General features: G+C 35.7%; 1 protein-coding gene across 2 annotated transcripts in view; it reads right to left on the bottom strand.

The window, feature by feature from the left end:
• RGS7 (regulator of G protein signaling 7) overlaps positions 1-24,797 on the bottom strand; it is a gene marked incomplete at its 5' end in the record, with an annotated part of 632,276 nt that overhangs the window by 72,353 nt on the left and 535,126 nt on the right. Inside the window, 3 exons of one of the 2 annotated variants that reach the window (XM_082612717.1) lie at positions 22,695-22,776; positions 22,883-22,959; positions 23,818-23,882. The exons of the other annotated variant lie outside the window; for it this stretch is intronic. Coding sequence (XP_082468843.1) covers positions 22,695-22,776; positions 22,883-22,959; positions 23,818-23,882 — 224 coding nt within the window. The remainder of the gene's footprint in view (positions 1-22,694; positions 22,777-22,882; positions 22,960-23,817; positions 23,883-24,797) is intronic. 2 annotated transcript variants of the gene reach the window in all.

The raw sequence follows: 24,797 nt of genomic DNA, 5'->3' as shown, positions 1-24,797 counted from the left end.
ATGAGACAGAATCAAGAACACAGAAATAAACCCACATATATATGAACAGTTAATTCATAACAAAGGAGCAAAGAACATACAATGGAGAAAGGCCAGTCTCTTTAATAATGGTGTTGGGAAAACTGGACAGCCACAGGCAAGAGAATGAAAGTAGACTATTCTCTTACACTATGCACAAAAATCAATTGAAAATTGATGAAATACTTGAAAGTAGGACATGAAAGTATAAAACTCCTGGAAGAAAACATTTGACTTAGAAACTTTTCTACATATGTCCCCTCAGGCAAGGTAAACAATAGCAAAAATAAAAAATGAAACTACATCAAATTAAAAAGTTTCTGTACAGCAAAGTAAACCATCAACCAAACAAGAAGACAACCTACCAAGTGGGAGATGATATTTGCAAATTATATATCCAATAAGAAGTTAATATTCAAAATATACAAAGAGCTCATACAATTCAACATCAAAAAACCCCAAAAAACCTAACAACTTGATTAAAAAATGGACAGAGGATTTGAATAGACATTTTTTCCAAAGAAGACATACAGATGGACAACAGGTTCATGAAAGGATATTCAACATCACTCATTATTAGGGAAATGCAAATCAAAACCACAATAGGATATCACCTCACACCCATTAGAATATTTATTATAGAGAAGGCAAAAAATAACAAGTGTTGAAGAGCATGTGGAGAAAATAAAACCCTCATACATTATTGGTGGGAATGTAAATTGGTGCAGCCACTATGGAAACCATCGTGGAGATTCCTCAAAAAATTCAGAATAGAACTGCTATATGGTCTAGCTATTCTACCTCTGTGTATTTATCCAAAGAATATGAAAACAGTAATTCGAAAAGAAATTCGCCCCCCAGTGCTTATTGCAGCATTATTTAAAATAGCTAAGATATGGAAAGAAGCCAAGTACCCATGAATGAATGAATGAAGAAGCCATAGAAAAGATTAAAAATCTTGCCGTTAGAGACAACATGGATTGATCTTGAAAGTATTATGCTAAGTGAAATAAGTCCAACAGAGAAAGACAAATACCATACAACTTCACTCATGTAGCATCTAAAACACAAAACAACAACAACAACAAAAAAACAAAATAAATGAACAAACCAAACCAATTAAAAACAAACATGTAGCTACAGTGAACAGAATAGCAGGTATTAGAGGGGAAGGGGCGGGGGGACGGCAAAATGTTGAAATATAATGTTGTACACATGAAACTTATATAATGTTACATCAATAAAACATTTAAAATTAAAAACAAAATAAAAAGAAAGAAACCTAACAAGAAATGTGTAAAAGGCCGCATGAGGAAAATTAAAGATGTTCCTGAAAGACACAAAAGTAAATATGTCAAATGGATAGGATAACTTAACTTCATAAAGAAGTCAATTCTCCCAAGTTTTACATAAATTTAGCAAATCCAATTAAAACGTCAAGAAGTTTTTTGTTTTTCTGATGTTAGACAATTGGTTCCAAAATTCAAATGGAAAAATAACTAGGAAAAACCTAAAATGAAGAGCACTGAGTGAGAAGCACAATCGGGGTAGGGGAGATGAGACTTACTAGATATTAAAACATACTAAAATCAAAACATCCTGGTGTAGAAGGTGAGATCTCCAACCTGGATGGTGCCTTTGCCCCATTTTTAAAATCTGTGTTATCTCATCATCCATTTCCTTGCTGTGCTGGGACTCTCTAGTATCCAAAGATAATACTCCTTATTTTCTCTCTTCTCCTTCACTCTAGATTTTGTCAGTATAATTGTACTCGGTGGTGTGAGGTTTCTAGACAGGCATGTCTCTTTAAAAGATTTAATCTACTTTGCCTTTAATAAAGATTGTTTCATTGAAAAAGTTATACCTTTCCTTTTCCTTGGTTTATTATAAGCCCTAACTCACCCTAATTGCTTTCCTTCAGGAGCTGTCATGTTAGCCTCAGGGCTTGGCTTTGAGCTCATGTTTTTTTTTTTTTTTTGCGGTATGCGGGCCTCTCACCGTTGTGGTCTCTCCCGTTGCAGAGGACATGGCTCAGAGGCCTAGCTGCTCTGCGGCATGTGGGATCTTCCCGGACCGGGACACGAACCCATGTCCCCCGCATCGGCAGGCAGACTCCCAACCACTGCGCCATCAGGGAAGCCCAGGGCCTGGCTTTGAGAGGCAGCCGAGTTAGGGGAAGAAGCACTGGAATGTAATTCAGAAGACCAAGGTTCATTCCTGGCTCCTCCTAAAGGAGAACATGTCCCAGGGGAAAACAAAAGAAAACTCAGTATCTGAACTTCAGTTGCCTTATCTATGAAATGGGGCTAAAAATTAATGCCAACCTAAAGGAGTGAAGGATAGTAGGACAGGCCACCCCAAAATACGTTGCTTTGGCATATTGATTATTTTGAGCTATAGCATTTAAAGCAGCTTTCTCTCAACTCGCCTTATTTGTCTAAAGACAGATCCTCCAAAAGAAATTCAATTGCCATTAATCCTCTCCCTGGGATTCAACTGAGGAAGATTGATTCTTATGAGAGAAGAGACTAGAAGTCAACACCACACCCAGACAAACTCTGTCATACCTCCCCCATCTGTTCTTCTAAGGGACCAGTCATCTTTCCTAAAAACCATTGATTCTTCTTTCACAGGCCTACATCCCTCTCCTCTTTCCCTATTAAGATGGTATTTAATCCTGAATTCTAAGCCACCTCTATGTAACTCATGGGAGCTGCACATTTTCCCTGGGTATCTTCCATGTATATATGAGGTACACATGTTAATAGATTTCTGATTGTTTTTTTCTTCTTGTTAATCTGTCTTTTAATAGAGGGTTCAGCTACGAACTCAGAGAGTAGAGAGAAAATCATTCTTCCTCCCCTACAAGAGTAATATAAGGATTAAAAAGAAAATTTATAAGCAATCGTATTACATGCCAATACTAGCTTTGTAGAGGGGCCCTTTGTCAGGTGTAGTGATGAAGAGCATGAGCCCTGGAGCAAGATCACCTGTTCAATACTGGCTCCCCACTTACCACTTGTGGGACTTTGTGCAACTTAAGTGTTTTGTGCCTGAGAGTCCTCATTGGCAAAGAGAAAATAACAATGCTTCCTGTGGTTGTTGTGAAGGCTGGGTGAACAAATTTATATCAAGTACTGAGAACAGTGCCTGACACCCAGTGAATGCTCTCTGGGTGCTGTTATTATCTATAGCCATCTTCTTTCCCAACATTGGGAAGACTGAGGTATTGGTTTTCCCAGTGCTGCCTGTGCATGTGTGTGGGTGACGGGGGCACTGCCTAAGTATGCAGGACCTCACTCTCCTTCCTCACAGTCAAAGGAAGCTAAAGAACCAACCAAGACAAAAAAGGGTATCATCAATGTAAACATCACCTTCTCCTGTCTCTAAGGCACACAAAAAATCATTCGGTCTTAGGGATCTCTGGGGGCTTTTGTTGCTTTCAGTGGCACTTTTCAGGAACTTGAGATTTGATGAAGGAAAAAAGACCAATTTTAGGTTACCTAGATTATAAGTAGTTACCCTTGTAAGTGTGGTTAAATATCAAACATTAGTGAAGTTTGCTGAGAGTAACCTCACAATCACATAAATTTTTTTATCATGATTTTAGGTATTTTAAAAAGAAGAGATAAAATGTAAGACATCATATGAATAAATAAGATAATATAACAACTTGTATGTTTTAAGAGGTTCTAGACCAGGATTTCTCAGAAAAATGATACTAAATATATTTTCTCTGGAGAAAATATTGTCTGCCTTGGAGAATTTATCTGTATCCAATTTGCCATCACTTCTCTTAATGTAGCAAATAAAAAATAGTCTCATCAGAAATTACCATGGTGGAATAGAGACATTTTTAGAGGATTGTTTTCCTCAGGATAGCCAAACATGAAATAATTATAACAAAAACTGTATTATTTTATGATGAAAACACTCTCTCAAACACAAGATGCAACTTCTTGGTCCACATTATACTAAAATTATCAACATCCCCACTATCTAAGTTAATGCAGCCAATGATGGGAATTATTTGAAAATTTAACACCACTCCTCACAGCCAGAAAAACAGTATGTTTGCAAAAATCAATTCCATTTTTAAACTGATAGGAAAAGGGAGCAGTCTCTTAATGTACATCAAATTTCAAAGCACTTTATCTATTTTAGAAATGGAAAATATGTGACAATCCATGTTCATTATGGAGCATATTAAAAAATTCAATCATATTCTCTGTGGGAATGCATCTAACCTTCTTTCTGGAGTTACTTCAGAGAAACATCACATCTCTGTCTTTGAGGTTAAACAGAATAGAGACAGTTTAGATGACTGCTTTCACATGGGTGAAAATCACACCCTGGTCTTAACTAAATTCCAAATCATTGGCTAAAAGAATATCAGATACTAATTTCACATGCAAAATAACAGACTTTGGTCATGGGAGAAATGTGCAATCAATGATCAATCACTGTTGATAATACAACAAGAATTTAAACCTCAAGCTCTTTTCCCCTCTCTTGCTCCTTTATTCTTAGTGAGCTTACTATCATATATAATCTGATATATGTCAAATTTAAAATCTGAATTGATGAAAGAACATTATATTCTGTCTCTTTTCATTACGTTTGTTGGAATGTGACGCTTTCCAATTTCAGTCTGAAGTCCTTTCATCAATAACTCTCCCATTGCACCTTCTCCTAATGAGGAGCACTGAATCTTAGGCATGGAGGCCCAAGCAGTGACCCAGGAGGGGTGACCCTTATGCCACAACCCTGGACTATTCAAAAGACAGAGACCTCTCTGCTCTGTGATGTCATCATGGGACAATTAAACAGATGGGAACGTTCTTCATTCCGACAAAATCTTCCTCCTTTATCCAAATCACAGTAAGACAATGCCACACCTTTTTCTGATAACAGCTGCTCAAACACTTGAAAACAGATGAGTAATAGCATCTAGCTTCTCTGTCCTAAGCTAAAGTTCTCAGATCCTCTCACTTATTCTCATACATCTTATCACCGCGCCTTATCCCTTATCCTCATTTTTCTGCTCACCCTGCTCAAAAGATAGCCAGTATTTCTACACATTATGCTTGAGAATGCAGTGTCTGGGATGGAATACCATACTCCAGGTGTGTTTTGGCCATTTCAGAGCATGGCAGAAACATGCCTTCCTTTCACCTGGATGATAAGGGTCAGTTAACAGGGTCTAAGAATATTTTATCTTTTATAATTTTTCAGAGTATAAATGTGACACACTCCCTGTAGAAATTAAAATTACCTAAGATATCAAATATCCCAGAATAACTACAATCAATATTTGGAATATTCTTTCTCTACCTGTTTCTCTAGGTGTCTATTTTTTAACAAAATTGGGATCATATTACATATAATTTTATATACAGAGAATTTCATTTCATATTTCAGCATAGGCTTTTTCCACATCTTTATTGTGAACAGTTATATATCTTACCTTGTGGGCACATCTTATTTAACCATCCCTTCTTGTTAAATATTTATTATAACATAAGTGTAATATTTATAGTTTAGATTTTTATCTATCCTTGTATGTTTAACCACTCCACTTTCTCTGCATGACTTCAGATAACTTGTGCAAAATATTTTAACTTTGTATTCATATTGTTGAATTATTTTCAGAAGGTACCACCAATGCACCCATCTACCACAACTTTAGGAGCACTTATCTCCCTACTACTTTTGCCAGGATTACATATGATTTATTTTAAAATTTTTAAATGAAATGTATTGAAGACAAGTGGCACCTCTTTGTTTTAATTTGCATTTTTATGACTAGAAATGTTAAACTTAAAAAAAAATTTTTAATGGCCAGTTATATATTTTCTATTGTAAATTGTCAGGTTAAGCCTGAATTGTATAGTTATTTTATACATGGCTAATACTGATAGTTTTCAAAGATTGTCTATTTTCCTTTTAATTATATTTTTAAACATAAAAACTAATTTTTAACTGAAATGTATTTGACACTGATCTTCATGATTTCTTCTGCTGTCTTTAGGCATGAAAAACTTCCCCTATCCTAACATTAGCTAAATGTAAACCTCTATTTTTGCTCTTTCTTCTGTTTGTGGTTTTTTTTTTTTTTTTTTGGCTGCGTTGGGTCTTCATTGCTGCACACGGGCTTTCTCCCTAGTTGCGGTGAGCAGGGGCTACTCTTCATTGTGGTGCATGGGCTTCTCATTGCGGTGGCTTCTCTTGTGGTGGAGCATGGGCTCTAGGCATGTGGGCTTCAGTAGTTGCAGCACAAGGGCTTAGTAGTTGTGGCACGTGGGCTCTAGAGCACAGGCTCAGTAGTTGTGGCACACGGGCTTAGGTGCACAGCGGTATGTGGGATCTTCCTGGACCAGGGATCGTACCGGCATCTCCTGCAGTGGCAGGCAGATTCTCAACCACTGTGCCACCAAGGAAGTACCTAAACCTCTATTTTTGAATAGGATATTTCCTTTTTTTCTATAGATTTCTTACTTTTCTTCTTTGCCCTTTCTAAAAAAGAATTGCTTTTAAATCAATTTTCAATGTGTTTTAATGTGGAGAATAGGGCAAGAAATTGTTTTTTCCTCAGAATAACTTCTTTTGAGAGCATTTGTTGACTAATCTATCTCATCCTCACTAATGTGTGATGTTTTCTACCAAAAGCTTTTATTATATACCAAGAACATAAATATATCTCTATTCATTTCAGAGCTATCTATTCTACCACTATCATGAGGTTTTATTTATTGCATACTTAATAAAACTAAATGATTTCCATTGTTTACCACCAGTCTTTTGGATCATGACTTTTACATATTTTACTTATTTATTGGATTTACCTTTCGTCAGCTGGAGGAAGTTCTCAAGTAAGATTCTTTTTTTCCCTAATAAAGTGATTTGGGTAATAGAGTAATAGTTTAATTTATACCTGAGAGTTTCTATATTTCCACTATACATGGAAGACAAGTTGCCTAAGTACAGTCTCTACTCCCTTAAATTATATACATGCTGTTTCATTGTCTTGTGGCATAGACTAAATTTTGATTGCATGTAGCTAAGCTTTTTTTTCCTGCCTGGATAATACACATGATATACGTTTTTGTGTATTTATAGAATATAGCTATAGTTTACTTTTTTTTTTTTTTTTTGTGGTACATGGGCCTATCACTGTTGTGGCCTCTCCCATTGCAGAGCACAGGCTCAGCAGCCATGGCTCACGGGCCTAGCCACTCCGCGGCATGTGGGATCTTCCCAGACCGGGGCATGAACCTGTGTCCCCTGCATCGGCAGGCAGACTCTCAACCACTGCGCCACCAGGGAAGCCCTAGTTTACTTTTTTAATTTGCAGAATTAATGAAAGCAAAATTTTAACTTGATTTAAATAGATAGATATGCTCTCAGTAACTTCCAAATGTAGTAGGATTTTGAAAGCGGAAGTTTCAGCTAAGTCACATTTTATGCAAGTGATAGAAAATTCAAATAGAAGGCCAAGAAGCAGACAATCCTTAACCCTCTCACTGATCTGTGAAAATCCTTCTGCCAGCATCATAGTTGATGGTAGAACAGTAAATAAACCCTTTACTCCTGAGAATAAGAATAAGGCAAGCTTGTCTGTTCTCACCAGTTCTATCAACATTGGACTGGAGGTACTAAGTAGTGCAATAGATGCTTCTTAAATCCCTTGCTGACTCTTGGGTTGAGTGGGCAGAATCAGGAGTCAGAGATGAGGAGGGAACTATAGGAGAGAAGTCTTCTGTAAGCTTTGCTTCCTCTCTGTCCAAGCCAGGAGAGAAGGGCTTTTAATGACGTGTCTCCTTCACTGTGAGGGACACAGTTAATTGGTGATGGCACCATATCAAGACAAGGAATGCAAGTGGCTGATGAATGAGCCTGTAGCAGCAAAATAGAGAGCGAAGTTTGGGAAGTGAATTACTCCTAGGGCTCGCTGGGTCAACGAATATAGGCTTCTAGAGGGCCAGTTGTAATCCAGATGAGAGTTAGCTGGCATGGGCCTTCTCAGGTTCCTTTCCAAGAGGGCTTCCTGGAGGGGTGAAGCGACAGCAAAGAAAAGCAATAGATATTACTGGATCCCTAGGGGATGAGGAAAAATTATGTAACTAGCCAAACCAGAGATCCATTCTCCCTAATCAAAGACAGCTTCAAGGGAGAAATTCCCAGAGATAGGAATGTGGTCAGCCAAGGGCCTACAAAAGCACCCACAAGAGAATGGTGGCTTCGTGCTTCTGCCCAACCCAGGGAGCACCAAAGCTCAATTATCATAGCAGGTAAGAAGACTGCTGGTCCCAACTTCTCCAGCCCCTTCCATTCTCTGGACATATCAGAAACCATGGTTAGTGAGATGGGAACAAGGAATAAATATGCTAGATGGGAAAAGACAGAAGAAACCAACAACTGCTCACTTTTCCATGTGTGGAACCTTGGAAAAAAGAAGCCTCACTCTTAAATTAGGTATGCAGTTTGATTATGCCTTGCAACTGCATATTTAATCAATACTATGTTTGGGGGTATACTGTACTTATAGAGTGCTTCACAAGAGAGTGACCAAAGAAATCATGGGCCTATAGAGGTTTGTGACCAGGTCTGTGGGAAGAACTAGCATCATAGAGTGAATTTAAAGCAGAAAATGGGAGCCTAAAATAAAGTTACTTTATAATCACTGGCATATACCATTTTCATTCAGCATATTTAGGTCACCCCTGCCCCCTATATTTGACAGCCTTTCATATATAAGAAAAAGATTCCTGTTCCCTTAAGTCTTTTTTTCTAGGGATAATCATAACTAATTACTCCAGTTATTCCTGTACTCCAGTACTTTCCAGGCCACTGTATTCATAGCTCTATTATAAATCTCATCATAGTATCTACATGATAATTGTCCATCTAAGTCTCCATTCATTCATCCCCAGGCTAGAGTTCCTCAATCAAAGTGACAGTGTTTTATTCATCTTTGTGTTTTTAGCTTTTAGTGCAGCACACTTCTATAAATGTTAATTAAAAGATATACTAAATTAATGAGTCAATAAAGAAACATATATTTTTTCAATGAAAATCAAAGAAATTTAATGTTTTTATTTTATTACATTTTTTCTTGCTAAACTACTCTCCTATTACTAGTATATTTAGAAAAATGTGTTCCACAGGGGCAATGAAATCTTACGGTGTACTTGTTTGTTTAAGGTGCACACTTAATGTATGGTCATGTCTCAAAATAACATGTGAGGTGTACCTATTACAGTAGTACATCTAATCCTTGAGAAACAGAATTTTGAATTTTTCTCAGTCTCTGAAATAGTATTTTGAATGTATTTATTCCCATCCAGGAGAAACCATTGGCAGAACTTCCCAACACAATAGTATTGGGAGAAAAATATGTCTCATATGCAGCATTAGCTTGGTCCTTCAAAGAGATTTTTAAAAAAATGTCTGCAAGCCATTTTTGGGGACTCTGCTTTTTACCATTCTGTGTCAATAATGTATCTACCACAAAAAGGAAAACAAAAACAAGCACACTGAATAAAACAGAAGACCAATAAGTAGGCTTCATTATATTCTATTTCAAGGTCATGACTATAGAGTGTACAAAGACACACAATGAAAGGACCTGCAAATTTTCTGCAAGGATGGACCTGGTTGATATTATGCAAATAAAATTTATTTTTATCTGCTGATACCATATGACACTGGTGTGTCCTTGTGGTCAGAGATTTTGTTGGGCTCATTACTCTTCCTGTGATATGCTCTCTGTTTCACTTTTTAAAAAATCTAAGCTTTTTTAAAAAATAGACTTCTTTGAGCAGTTTTAAGTTTACAGAAAAATTGGACAGGAAGTACAGAGAATTGTCCCACCTCTAGTTTCCCCTATTAGTAACATCTTACATCAGTGTAGCACAGTTGTTATAATTGATGAGCCAATATTGATACATTATTATTAACTAAAGTACATAGTTAACATTAGGGTTCACTTTTTGTGTTGTAAATTCTATGAGCTTTGACATATGTATAGTGATATGTATCTACCATTACAGTATCCTATAGAATAGTTTCACTGCCCCTAAAATGTCCTATGCTCTACCTTGCCTCTCTCTCAAAATCTAAAAACCACTGATATTTTTCCTGTCTCTATAATTTTGCCTTTTCTAGGATGTCATAGATTGGAATTGTATAGCCTTTTCAGATTGGCTTCTTTAGCTTTGCACTATGAATTTAAAGTTCTTCCATGTCTTTTTGTGGCTTGATAGCTCATTTCTTTTTATTGCTGAAAAATATTTAACTGTATAAATGTAGCACAGTTTCCTATTGAAGAACATCTTGGTTGCTTCTAAGTCTTGACAATTATGAATGAAGCTTCTATAAGCAAAATGTGCAGGTTTGTGTATAGACAATAGTTTTCAACTCATTTGGGTAAATACCATGGTGTATGAATGCTGTATCACATGGTAAGAGTATGTTTAGTTTTGTAGGAAACTGCTAAACTGTCTTCCGAAGTGGCTATACCAGTTTGCATTCCCACCAGCAATGAATGAGAGTTCCTATTTTTTTTTTTTTACGGTACGTGGGCCTCTCACTGTTGTGGCCTTTTCCGTTGTGGAGCACAGGCTCCGGACGTGCAGGCTCAGCGGCCATGGCTCATGGGCCCAGCCGCTCTGCAGCATGTGGGATCTTCCCGGACCGGGGCACGAACCCACGTCCCCTGCATCGGCAGGCGGACTCTCAACCACTGTACCACGAGGGAAGCCCGAGAGTTCCTTTTGCTCCACATTCTCACAAGCATTTGGTATTGTTTGTGTTTTGGATTTTGACTGTTCTAATAGGCGGGCTGTGGTATCTTCATTGTTTTACTTTGAAATGTCCTAATGATATATGATGTTGAACATCTTTTCATATACTTATTTGTCATCTGTATATCTTCTTTGGTGAGATGTCTATTCAGATCTTTTGTCCATTCTTTTTTTTTTTTTTTTTGTGGTACGTGGGCCTCTCACTGTTGTGGCCTCTCCCGTTGCGGAGCACAGGCTCCAGATGCACAGGCTCAGCAGCCATGGCTCACGGGCCTAGCCACTCCGCGGCATGTGGGATCTTCCCGGACTGGGGCACGAACCCGCGTCCCCTGCATTGGCAGGCGGACTCTCAACCACTGTGCCACCAGGGAAGCACCTTTTGTCCATTCTTAATTGGTTGTTTCTCATTGTTGAGCTTTAAGAATTCCTTGTGTATTCTGGATACTAGTCCATTTTCAGTTATGTGTTTGTTTTGATATTATGCTCCCAGTCTGTGATTTGCCTTCTCATTTTCCTAACAGTGTCTTTCACAGAGCCAAAAGTTTTAATTTTAATAAACTGACATCACTTTTTTTCTTTCATGCCTTTGGTGTTGAATCTAAAAACATATCACCAAACCAAAGGTCATCTAGATTTTCTCCTATGTTATTTTCTAAGAATTTTGAGTTTAACATTTTACATTTAGGTGAATGATCCATTTTGAGGTAATATTTTTAAAAGGTGTAAGGTCTGTGTCTAGGTTCATTTTCTTCCCATTTTTTTGAATGTGGATCTTCAGTTGTTCCAGCACTATTTGTTGGGAAGACTATCCTTTCTCCATTGAGTTGTTTTGCTCCTTTGTCAAATATAAGTTGACTATATTTGTGTGGGTCTATTTCTGGGCTCTCTATTCAACTGATGTATTTGCCTATTTTCTTAACAGTACTATACTGTTTTGATTACAGTAGCTTTTATAGTAAGTCTTGAAGTCAGATAGTATTAGTCCTCTTACTTTGTTGTTCTCTTCAGTATTGTGTTATTCTGAGCATTTGTCCTTTCCATAAACTTTAGAATTAGTTTGTCAATATCCATAAAATAATTTGCTGGGATTTTGATTTGGATTGTGTTAAATCTATAGATCTAATATTGAAGAACTAACATCTTGACAATATTAAGTCTTCCTATCTCTATTCACGGAATATCCCTCCATTTATCTTGATTTTTTTAAATTTCTTTCAGCAAATATTGAAATTCTTTCAGTATTTTCCCCCATATAAATCTTGTGCATATTTTGTTAGACTTATATCTATATCTAACAGCATTTAACATTTTGTTAAATGTTAATGAAATGGTATTGTGTTTTTAAATTCAAATTCCAATTGTTCATTGCTAATATATAAGAAATCAGTTGACTTTTGTGTATTAACCTTATATCCTGCAACTTTATTATTATTACTTATTAATTCTAGGAGTTTTGTTGCTGTGGTTGTTGATTCCTTGGGATTTTCTACATAGACCATCATGTCATCTGTGAACAAAGACAGTTTTATTTCTTCCTTCCCAATCTATGTATGTTCAGTTTCCTTTTCTTGTCATTATATTAGCTAGGACCTTCAGTAAGATGTTGAATAGGAGTGGTGAGAGGGAACATCTTGCCTTGCTCCTGAACTCAGAGGGAAATCATCTAGTATTTCACCATTAAGTATGATGTTAGCTGTAGGGTTTTGGTAAATGTGTTTTATCAAGTTGAGGAAGTTCCCCTCTATTCCTAGTTTGCTGAAAATTTTTATCTTTGAATGGGTGTTGGATTTTGTCAAATTGATATGAGCATATGATTTTTAGCCTGTTGCCTATAGAATGTTGAACTAGCCTTGTATACCTGGAATAAATCTCACTTGGTTGTGGCATATACTTCTTTTCATACATTGTTGGATGTGATATACTCATACTTCACTTAAAATTTTTGCACCTATGTTCATGAGAGAAATTGTTTGCCTTTCTTGCAATGACTTTGTTAGGTCTGAGTATTAAGGTAATGCTGAATTCCTAGATTGAGTTAGGAAGTAGCCCCTCTGCTATTTTCAGGAAAAATTGTAAAGAATTGGTATAATTTCTACTGTAAATGTTTGCTAGAGTTCATCAGTGAACTAATCTGGGCTGTTGCTTTCTATTTTGGAAGGTTATTTCTTATAGATTCAATTTCTTTAGTTGAATAGACTTATTTTTAATAATAGATACAGGCTTATTCATTTATACATGTAGGCATATTTATATTAACTGTTTTCTTGGTGAGTTTTAGTAGATTGTGCCTTTCAAAAAGTTTGTCCATTTCATGTATGTTTTCATATTTGTGGGCATAGAGTTGTTTACAATACTCCTTTCTTATTTTAATGTCCATGGGATCAGTAGTAATGGTCCCTCTTTTATTTCTGATATTAGTAATTTGTATCTGCTCTCTGACTAGAGGCTCATCAACTTTACTGATTTTTTCCAACAACCAGCTCTCTATCAGATTGTATTTCTCTATCAGTTTTCTGTTTTCAATTTCATTAATTTCTGCTCCAATTCTTATTTCTTTTCTTCTGCTTAATTGGATTTAATTTGCTGTTGTTTATCTAGTTTTCTAACGTAAAAGTTTAGATGATTGATTTTAGATTTTTCTAACATATGCATCAATGCATATATGTATAAGTTTCCAAGCACAGCTTTCACTGCATCCACAAATTTAGATAACATGTATTTTTATTTAGTTTGAAATATTTTAAAATTATTCTTGAAACTTCTTTTTGACCCATATGTTATTTAGAAGTGTGTTGCTTAACTCTAAGTATTTTGTGGTTTTCCATCTATGTTTCTGTTATTGATATCTAGTTTAATTCCACTGTGGTCTGGGAATACTTCATATAATTTCTATTAAAAACCTTTTAAATTTAGTGTTTTGTGGCCCAGAATGTGGTCTCTCTTAGTGTGTTCCATGGGAATTTGAGGAGAAGGTGTATTCTGCTGTTATTGGATGAAGTATTTTATGATATCAATTAAATCTAGTTGATTGATGGTGCTCTTCAGTTCAATTATGTCCTTACTGATTTTCTGCCTGCTAGATTGGTCAACTGCTGACAGAGGTGTGTTGAAGACTACAACTGTAATGGTGTATTCATCAATGTCTCCTTGCAGTTCTTATCAGTTTTTGTCTCATATTTTGATGTTCTGTTGTGCACACACATTACATCATAATTTGACACATTATGTCTTCACGAATGATTGATCTCTTTATCATTACATAATGTTGCTCCTCATCTCTGATAATTCTCCTCACTCTAGAGCTGGCTTCATCTGAAATTAATATAGCTACTCCACCTATCTTTTGACTAGTGTTAGCATCCCTTTACTTTCTCCATTGCTTTACTTTACTTTTAGTCTGTACTTCTGTCTTTATATTTAAGGTGAGTCTCTTAATATATAATTAGGTCTTTTTTATTCACTCTGACAATCTCTGCCTTTTAACTGGTATATTTAGGCCACTGCTGTTTAAAGTGATAGTTTTTATAGCTGGATTAATATCTACCATATTTTTTATTGTTTTCTATTGATATTTGTCACCATTGCTCAGTTTCTTTTTCTTTTCTTTAATTTTCTGCCCTCTATGTTTTTGATTGAGAATTTTTACAATTCCATTTTTTTCCTCCTCTCTTAACATATCAATTCTACTTCATTTTAAACTTTTCTAAGTAGTTGCCCTTGGGTTTGCAATATACATTTACATCTAATCCAACTACTCTTTCAAATCACACAATACTACTCCATTCAAGTACCTTATAATAGATTATTCCCAATTCCTTCTCCCTTCTGTACCTTATAACGCTGCTGTCATTCATTCCACTTACCCTTAATCTATAATCATAGAATACACTGTTGCTATTATCATTTGAACCATTTTTAATTAAGAATAAAAAATAGTTCTGAGTTTCTGACTTATTTCTTTCTTTCTGAAGACATTCTTTCTGCATTTCTTACAAGATAAGTCTCCTGATGACAAATTCCCTCATTTTTTGTTTGTCTGAGAAAGCCTTCATTTCTCCTGCACTTATAGAGGATAATTTTGCTGGATATAGAATTCTAAGTTTCTTTTTTTTTCTTTCAACACAAAATATTTCACTCTTCTCTCTTGCTTGCATAATTTCTAGAGAAGTCTGATGCAATTGTTAATCTTGCTCCTCTGGCTTCTTTCAAGATTTTCACTTTGTCTTCACTTTCTGCAGTTTGAATGTGATATGCTTAGGTTTAGATTTTTTGATATTTACTCTGGTTGGTACTCTCTGAGCTTCCAGTTCTCAGTTTGGTATTAATTTTTGGAAACTATTGGTCATCACTGCTTCAGATATTTCTTCTCTTCCTTTCTCTTTCTGGTATTCCTATTACATGTATGTTACACCTTTAGTAATTATTTTACAGCTCTTGGATATTCTATCTTTTTCACTGTCTTTTTCCTCCTTGCACTTGAGTTCTGGAAATTTCTATTGACGTTCCTTCAAGCTCACTGATCATCTGCTTGTCCGTGTCCAGTCTATTGATGAGCGCATCAAAGGCATTCTTCATTAATGTTATGGTATTTTTTTATTCTAACATTTCCTTTTGATTCTTAGAGTTTCTGTGCTTATGCTTATAGTGTACCTCTATTCTTTATTCTTTTATGCTTTTCACTTCCTCCATTAGCACATTCATCATACTTACTTGTTTCAAGTTCTTGGTTTGATAATTTCAGCATTTCTGCCATATCTGAGTCTGATTCTGATGTTTAATGTGTCTCTGAGCTGTTTTTATTTTCTTTTACTGTATGTGCAATTTTTTATTGAAATCAAGACATGACCTACTGGGTAAAAGAAACTGAGATAAATAGGTGTTTATTGTGTGGTTTTATGTATATCTGGCTAGGGGTAAGCTGTAATTATTGTTTTCTTTTGCTGTATCAGAGGCTAAACTTTCATCTGGTTTCCTTGTTTTTGTCTTCCCAGTTGTCTTTGGGTTTCCCTGAGGCTTCTTAAATAAGGCCTGAGATGTGCAGTTCTTTCCTTTGCAATTCTCTGTTGTTATTTAGGCTCTGTTAATGTTGTGGTAAGGTGTAGGGGGAGGGGAAGCATCCTATAGTCCTGTGATTAGGTCTCAATCTTTTAGTGAGCCTGTGCCCCAGGGCTATGACCTTTACAAATTCCTCTCAGATTTTTTCCCCCTCATTTTGGTAAGACCAGGATTGAAGTTGGGTATTTCCCTTCCCTCATGTTGTGGCTCTGGTACAACCCTGATCAGTTTCTCTTAAAGGCAGGTCTTGTTAAGAAGAAGAGAATATCCTGAGTGTATTTCAAAATAGTTTCTCTTCCCCTTCCCCTGAGAGATGTACAAAGGGATTTTTCTTCAAACTTCATTGTGAGAATCTGGTAGAGTTCATGGAGGTAAAACTCACAAAAATGTGTGTTGTCCCCTTAAGACTCAGCTCAAGTCTGTCTAGTCTGAACTTCCAGCAATTTGTCGCTTACAGTTTAGGATTTCTTACCCCAGCATTGGTTCCTCAGAGGTTTCTGCTCTTGGGCTTCTGTTCTGGTAAGTTGTATTTGCCTGTCTGTCTCTCCAGTTTTGGGGACTAACAGTATTTTGCCCAGTGACCTCATTCTGAGATGAATCTAAGAAAAATTGTTGATTTTCACTTTATTCAGCTTTTTTTCTTATTGTGAGAACAGGAGTGACAACTTCCAAGTTCTTTATATGCTAGACTGGAAGTCCTGATTCACTTTTTAAAACTATTATTAATTTTTCTTGCTGTATATCTAAACATTCATTAAATTTTAATTTTAAAACAGATTAGCAAAAGAAAATCAACAGAATTTCAACACTCATAAATAACTATTGTTGATATTTGTGTATATATCTTTTCAGTCTTTTTTCTACACATGTCTGCCTGTCCCTCTATCTTTCTATCATCTATCTATCTATCTATCATCTATCTATCTATCTGTCATCTATCTATCTACCCATCTATCATCTATCTATCTATCCAGTTACCTACCTATCTACTTACTTATGTCTCTCTCAACAAACAAAGAATTAAAATGGGCCTTTGGACCTAAGATGGTAAGATTGTATGCAAATATATGGTTATGATATTACCTTTTAAAAATTCTTTGCAAACTTAATAGGTAAAAATATAAATGTTTTCCATTACATTTTTTACTTCTTTGACATTTTCTCATTGATGTATGAGTTCTATATATAACAAAATATTACTCTTTTATTATATATAATACCATATGATACACTATCATTCACCTTGTTTTTCTATTTTATTTTGAGGTCTGCTTTGCTTTTGAACCTAAATTAAAGAGATTGAGTTGATGGTTTTGTGTGATAAACAAAAGTCTGGAGTAACTTAAGTTGAATCATGAACATAACAAGTTAGTGAAAATAATAAATTGAATATCAAAATTATGGATAAAATAATGGAGTAGTAACACTGTGGACGTTAATTTAACATCAGTATATAATGAAATCCTCTACTCTCACATAATAGAATACTAATACAGTAATGAGAATAAACAAACTACAACTACATGCAATAATATGAAAGAATCTCAAAAGAAGAGGTTGAATATAAAAAGAGTGATATTAATAATTCCATTTATATACAGATTAAAAGTAGGCAAATTTATCTATGGTATGAGAAGTTACCATTGACCTAGGGAGTAGTGACTGGAATGGTCACTAGTGATCAAATCCTGGTGATTTGGCTGTGTTCATTTCATGAAAATTCATTGTGCACTTATGCTTTGTGTAGTTTTCTGTATGTATGTTATACTTTAAAAAATTATTGTTGAGCAGGACTTCCCTGGTGGTGCAGTGGTTAAGAATTCACCTGCCAATGCAGGGGACACGGGTGTGATCCCTGGTCCAGGAAGATCCCATATACTGCTGAGTAACTAAGCCCATGTGCCACAACTACTGAAGCCTGTGTGCCACAACTACTGAAGCCCGTGTGCTGCAACTATTGAAGCCCACGTGCCTAGAGTCTGTGCTCCGCAACAACAGAAGCCACTGCAATGAAAAGCCCATGCACTACAATGAAGAGTAGTCCCCGCTCACCACAACTAGAGAGAAAAAGCCCGTGCACAGCAAAAAAGACCCAAAATAAAATCTAAAAATTAAAAAAAAATTATTTTTGAGATATAATTGACATATAACATTATTTTCATTTCAGATGTACAATATAATGATTCAATACTTGTATATATTGTAAAATGATCACCACAATAAGTCTAGATAACATCCATCACGACACAGTTATAAATTTTTTTTCTTGTGATGCATATTTTTTAAATTGACTGTCTTAGCAACTTTCCAATATACACTTCGGTATTATTAACTATAGTCAACATTCTGTACATTACATCCCCAGGACTTACTTCTTTTATAACTGGAAGTCTGTACCTTTTCACCCCCTTCACACTATTTCTCCCACCCTCCCAACCCCCTGGCTCTGGCAACCACAAATCAGTTTGTATGAGTTTGTTTGTTTCTGTATCTATGAGTTTGTTTTTCAGATTCTACATATAAGTGAACTCATATGGTATTTGTCATACTCTGTCTAACTTATTTCACTTAGCATTATGTCCTCAAGTTCCACCTACGTTGTCACAGATGGCAATATTTCATTCGTTTTATAGCTGAATAATATTCCATTATATATGTGTATATGTATGTACAAATATATACACAAACACATACATACATACATACAGGCACACCTCATTTTATCCACTTTTCTTTATTGTGCTTTGCAGATATTGCATCATTTTACAAATTGAAGGGATTTGTGGCAACCCAAGTAAGTCAGTCAGCTCCATTCTTCCAGCAGCATTTGCTCCCTCTGTGTCTCTGAGTCACAGTTTGGTAATTCTCACAATATTTCAAACTTTTTTGTTATTATTATATTTGTTATGGTGATCTGTGATCTTTGATGTTATTACTATGACTTGCTGAAGGTTCTGATGATGGTTAGCATTTTTTAGCAACAAAGTATTTTAAAATTAAGGCATTGTTTTTTAGATGTAATGCTACTGAACACTTAATAGACTACAGTATCATGTAAACACAACTTTTATATATACCACCAAAATTTTGTAGGTGTTCAGGAACTGAACCTACAATATTGCTGAGGTATGCCTGTGTCCCACGTTTTTTTAATTCACTCATCCATCAATGGACACTTAGGTCACATCTATGTCTTGGCTATTGTAAATAATGCTGCATTGAACATGAGGGTGCATATATCTTTTGAAGTTCGTGTTTTTATTTACTTTGGATAAATACCCAGAAGTGGAATTCTATTTTTAATTTTTTGAGAAACCTCCATACTGTTTCCATAGTGGTTGTACCAATTTACATTCCCACCAAGAATTCCCAGTGCACAAGAATTACTTTTGCTTCACATCCTCACCAACAGTTGTTACTTCTTCTCTTTTTAGAACAGCCATTATAACCGGTGTGAGGTGCTATTTCATTGTGATTTTGGTTTGCATTTCTAGTATGTATGTTATACCTCAATAAAAATTTTAAAAAGACCTGTACCTTGACCAAATACCAGGTTCCCTCCAACCCCCAATAAAAATGTGTCAAGGTGGTGCCTGTCATAGTGTATCTGCAAGAATATTTATAATTGTGGTCTTGTGCTTTATAGTTTGTGGTATAAATAATGTACCCCCACAGTACTGTCTCAAAGTACCGTCTCAGTGATCCCACCAGGTCACTGTGGATTTCCAAGGTGAGAGGAAAGGTGATTCATTCTATATTGACTCCACCTTGCAGTGCACACATCTGAATGTGCCCAGAATTAAATTGGCCTAAATTCCCTACACTACATCTCTTTAGATCAACTCTCAGTCAGTGTTAACTCAATGGTGGGAAACCTTTCACAATGAATACGTATAAAAAATCACCATACTGTACAATTTAAATATCTTACAATTTAGTTTGTCAATTACACCTCAATAAAGCTAAAAAAAATGTAACAGACAAACAAAACAAAAACAAAGTCTGTGCAAAGGATATAAACTGGCTCCATAGTAGGGCTGTGTGGAACAAGTTTGGTTGCTTTTCACCCCTCAGACCCAGAGCACCAGCACCATTCTATTTTGAAAGGCCAGTTCACTGGACTTCTTTTTTTTGCTCCATGATCATTGTATTTTAAGAATCTCATTGCTCCTCTCTATTATTGGGCTTCAGAATCACTCTGATATAACTCAGTAGGTTACAAAAACTTTGAATCTTATGGAACTCCTTAAACTTCTTATGCAAATCTATAACCTCTTCTTCAGACACTTTTAAACTCCAAATTTTAATGTATTCTTGTGTGCGTGTGCACACACACACAACACACACACACACACACTTCACCAGACTGCTCCAAACTAATTTATTCAAAGAAAAAAGATTTACAGAAATGTATTTAAAATTTCAGACAAACTCCTGCTCTTCAAAAGACCATGATCTGATATTATTAAAACAAGTACTAGGAAGTTAGTATCAATGAAACCCTTCAGCAGTGTGACAAACAGAATTTTTACTTCAATTTAACTAGTTGCTCAAATTCAATTAATATAGACTAAGAATCCATTAGCCCTTGAAGAGTCTTCATAAAAGTATCAAAACACTAAATACACAAGTTAACCCAAATCCCAAATTATCTTTGACATTTGCTACAATTTGGGGTATTTCCCCTACTATCATCTTGAGTAGTTAGTGTGTGGCAATTCTGTCTTGAGTCCTTGATAACTGAAGAGTCCTTTTCAGTGTTATGACCTTAATTTTTTTTTTCTGGAGTAAACACGGACATGCTTAAAGAAGCTAAATTTATTTCATAAAGGTATTAAATGCAATAAAATGAGTATACTGTGTTAAGTGACGTCATTTAAAAAAACTAAATCACACTGCATATATTTTCTACATCTCTAAGTTCATGTAATATAATATTTTACATTAAATTTAAGTATACTTTAAAGATTCTGAGCTTGTTTTTGAGATTTCCTCTTCCCTACTACACTTCTGGCTAATAGTTTCCAACCTATTTTAACTAAATAAATGGCAGCATCAAGCCACAGATCAAATCAAAGCAAACCAAACAAAATGCAATGTAGCACATCACCTTTACTTGAATTAGTAAAAGCTTTATAAGGATTAATTGCTCTCTGCTACATTTTTTGGAAAGGTTTAACAGTAGGGTTATGCAAGAAGAAATAAAATGAAAAAAAATTCAACAAATAGTACTGATAGGATAACTTCATTTCTGTTTTTTGAAAATAAAGATACTTTATATAGTAATAAAGCTAAAGCAGTCCAGGAAAATATAAATTGTGTTATGAATCTATTAAATCTGAGTAGAGATTTTTATTCTAATGAGAATATTAATTTCTACACTTTAAAAACTTGTAGTAGTGTGTTCACATTTTCGTAATAAGAGTTTTTCAAAACCAAAATAAAAATAAGGACACTTTTTGGAGGTATGGTTATCTTAGAAAGCTCTTCTTATCATTGCTTAGTTAACACTACAGCCAATGAATAGAGATATAGCTTATGCATTTTGCTGGGGAAATAGCCATTAAAAGCTCTTATAGCGTCTTGCTGCTAATGTCCCTGCCAGCATCATCTCTGTATTAACTCTCACTAAGGACCTAGAACTCTAAAAACCAGATACGAGGCAGGACCTGTGTGTCTGACATGGCCTCCAGACAAGTGTCATCACTTCACATGCACCTGGGGCCACTGCAAAAAATTTTTTTTCTTTTTAAATGGGATACAGAGTTGTAATGTAAAAAATAAATAGTTGAAGGTAGGGTTGGATTAGGTGCATTCCATTCTCAGAGGCATACAGATAACCCAAAGCTCTATTTTTTTCCCTCTAGAAAATAAACAATAACCAAGTATTGCATAACATGTTCATTTTAAGTGATATAAAGCCCCTCATAAGCATCCACGAATTGAATAAGGGACATGGAACTAATGGCTTCAGGGTGGTTTCTGCCTCCAGGTGCTCCTTGGGATGACTTTCTAATTGAAAGCTTAATGAGGGGTACAGCAGGGGACCCCTTGGAGAGCACTCATATGTGCTCCTTGCTCTGTGGAGACACAGAGGTCTGGAGCCTGACTTACACTGGTTAGAGCAAAAAACAACTGTGAACATGTTCTGCTTCCAACAGGGCACATAGAAGGCAAGGGACTGGCTGGGTAATTCTGGGGGGATGGAGCAGGGAAGTGTGTTGAGGTGAGATCAATCGACATGCTGGGAGAACATGAGTTTTTGCTGTAGAATGGATGCCCACGTCCATTCTAGGGGAGCCGGCATGGAGTGAGTCCTCTTGGGTTGCCAGGAGGATATAGGCCATCAAAGTTAAACTAGGCTAGAGATGGACCACCAGATGTCCAGGGGCATAAAGTGGAGAAACATGAGAACATAATGTATTAACCAGTTTCTAGAGATGGCTTAAAACAAACAAACAAGCAAGGAAAAATCCTACTTCATATCCTTGCAATACTTATGCATGTGGCCTCACAATGCATAATGTAGATCATAAGCCATGCAAAACTGCTTTGTTGCAGTCTTCTTTCTTTCAAGTGTATGAAAGTATCAAGCACCTCAAAAGCAAAGAATGAGCAAGCAAGTAATGTCATGTTAGAAAAATGTATAGTTTTAAAAAATATTATACTATTGAACTTTAGTCATCTTACACAAAAATTCTTAAATAATTCACCAAGTCTTTGGGACAAGTGATGGAGTTACTGCATTCTGCATTCTTCCTTTACTTTCCAAAGGCTGAGATTATGAAGTTAGACAACGTTGGTGCGCTTGCTTACCACGGGTCTGTGTACGTCCCAGAATGCTCTCTCCTGACTATCAAGGATCTTTCTTTCAATCTTGTCTCTCTTCTTGTCCACTCTGTTAATATCATAACAATGAATAATAAGTAGTGTTAATTGTAGTGCCTCTCTGGACAGAAGGCCACAACTTGGACAAATCTTCCAAAAGACTCACAAGGACTCACTTTGCTTGTGCTTCTGCTTGCATAAAAATGAACTCCCACTTCCGAGCAAATGCCCTCTGCAGCCTGGCCAAGCTCTCCTGAAAAATATACCATGGTGAAGACATTCTGGTGCTCAGCTTTACTACTCCCTTCTATTTTATCTACCATATGTACTTACCAAAAAAACAAATCAGAATTTCTAAAGGAGTAAGTGTACTTGGAATGATAAGTCATGCTCACTGAATGCAGCTAATACTCATATTAACAGTCACAGAGGACACAGGAAAACCTATTACAAATATTAATATTGGAGAACATAACTAAAAATAAAAAATACTAAACTCACCTTATATAAAAAAGTGCTCAAGACTAATCCATTGGATTTTCCTGTGTTCAGTTTACTAAGGATCAGTAAAGCAATACTCTCTACTACTGATTCAATCAGTCTATCCAGTTCCTGAGAAAAGTGTAAACCCTCAGCCCCCTACTACCCACTTGTAGACAGTGCTTCAAATTTAGTAAATCAGAACATAGCAAACATCTGAACAAACTACATGAGATTAATTTAACCTGCTGATGGTGACCAACATAAAGGTTTTGCAAAAACCATTTTCCCAGTGTAAATGCTCTATAATTCTCTAAGTTTGGATATCTTCATTATATACAGCATATATATACATATATATAAGTTTTTACATTTAAGTCAATTTTAGCAAATAAGATATGCTTCCTCCTTCTTCTCTGAGTTTGTGTATTTAGAATTTCACCATGCTCAGTGTGAATGATGAGAGGAAGTAAGCAAGTAAGGGATATGTTAAATCATTATGCTGCCCTTCCCTGGAAATCTGATCCCTAAGATCCATGAATGTAGAAAGTTAAGAGTGCCCAGAAATGACTGTAGGCCTTATTCTTGCTCATTTTATACCTTTCTTTGTCAGGAAGTCCTTGGTACTTACAGCTTCATAGTCGGCTAGCTCCAGCCTTGCTTTGTTTTGCATTGTTCTTTTGCAGAGGTAAACCGCTGTAAGGGAAAAAAAATCAATCATCTCTCACCTGCTTATTTATATTGAGACACTAAAAATAAAAATAGAGCATATAAGCCAAGACATGTTGGTCTTTGTCATTTTTCCCCAAGTTGTAATTTTCTCTTTTTATCTTTTTTTTGGACAAAATAAATAATCTGTAACATCATTACTGAAATTCAAACATAGCGGTAATATAAACAGGTGTTATAAGAAAATAGATATGTTTAGAAACTTGGTAACCATTTCCTTTATTTCATTAAATAGTTGTCACAATTTTAGTTTCCTCAAAATATAAGGGGAAAAAATAAAGCCTTTTCAATAAAAGATCAAATGAATGTTAAAATCTGGATATACAAATAACATGATTTTTTAAAAAAGAATTGCATGAAGAGGGAATCACTATTTGCATATTCAATTATTTCCGTATTCTACTGTCAACTGAAATAATTTATTAATGTAAACTGAAGGCTTCTTAGCATCTTCTTTGCTGCATTCCACAAGGATCAATCATCAATCAGTCATTTTGTCACTAGGAGATAGGAGAGTATAACATCTGACCTAACTATAATCCAATAACCTTTTAATTCAATTTTCCTTGAGGATTCTGTTTTCTCCATTACCAGGCAAAGTCCTTCTGGGAAGAAGATTTACAGGAAAAATGACAGACAGAAAGAGGACGTTGACAGCAGCTTTGCCATCAAACAGTCAAATTTCTTCAGTGATTTCAGGAATATTAGTGACTCTCATGTTAATATCAAGACACTCAGAAGGGAGGAGATAAGATGTCGAAGTAGAAGGACTGGAGCTCTCTCACAAAATACCAAAATCACAACTATCTGCAGAACAACCACTGACAATAAGGACTGTAACCTACAAAAGAAGATATTCTACATCCAAAGACAAACAGGAAG

The sequence above is a fragment of the Mesoplodon mirus genome (assembly GCF_964341445.2).
Source record: "Mesoplodon mirus genome assembly, chromosome: 3".
NCBI classification, from domain to species: domain Eukaryota; kingdom Metazoa; phylum Chordata; class Mammalia; order Artiodactyla; family Ziphiidae; genus Mesoplodon; species Mesoplodon mirus.
Note: the sequence above shows the minus strand (reverse complement) of the source record. Positions and strands in the feature narration are given on the sequence as shown.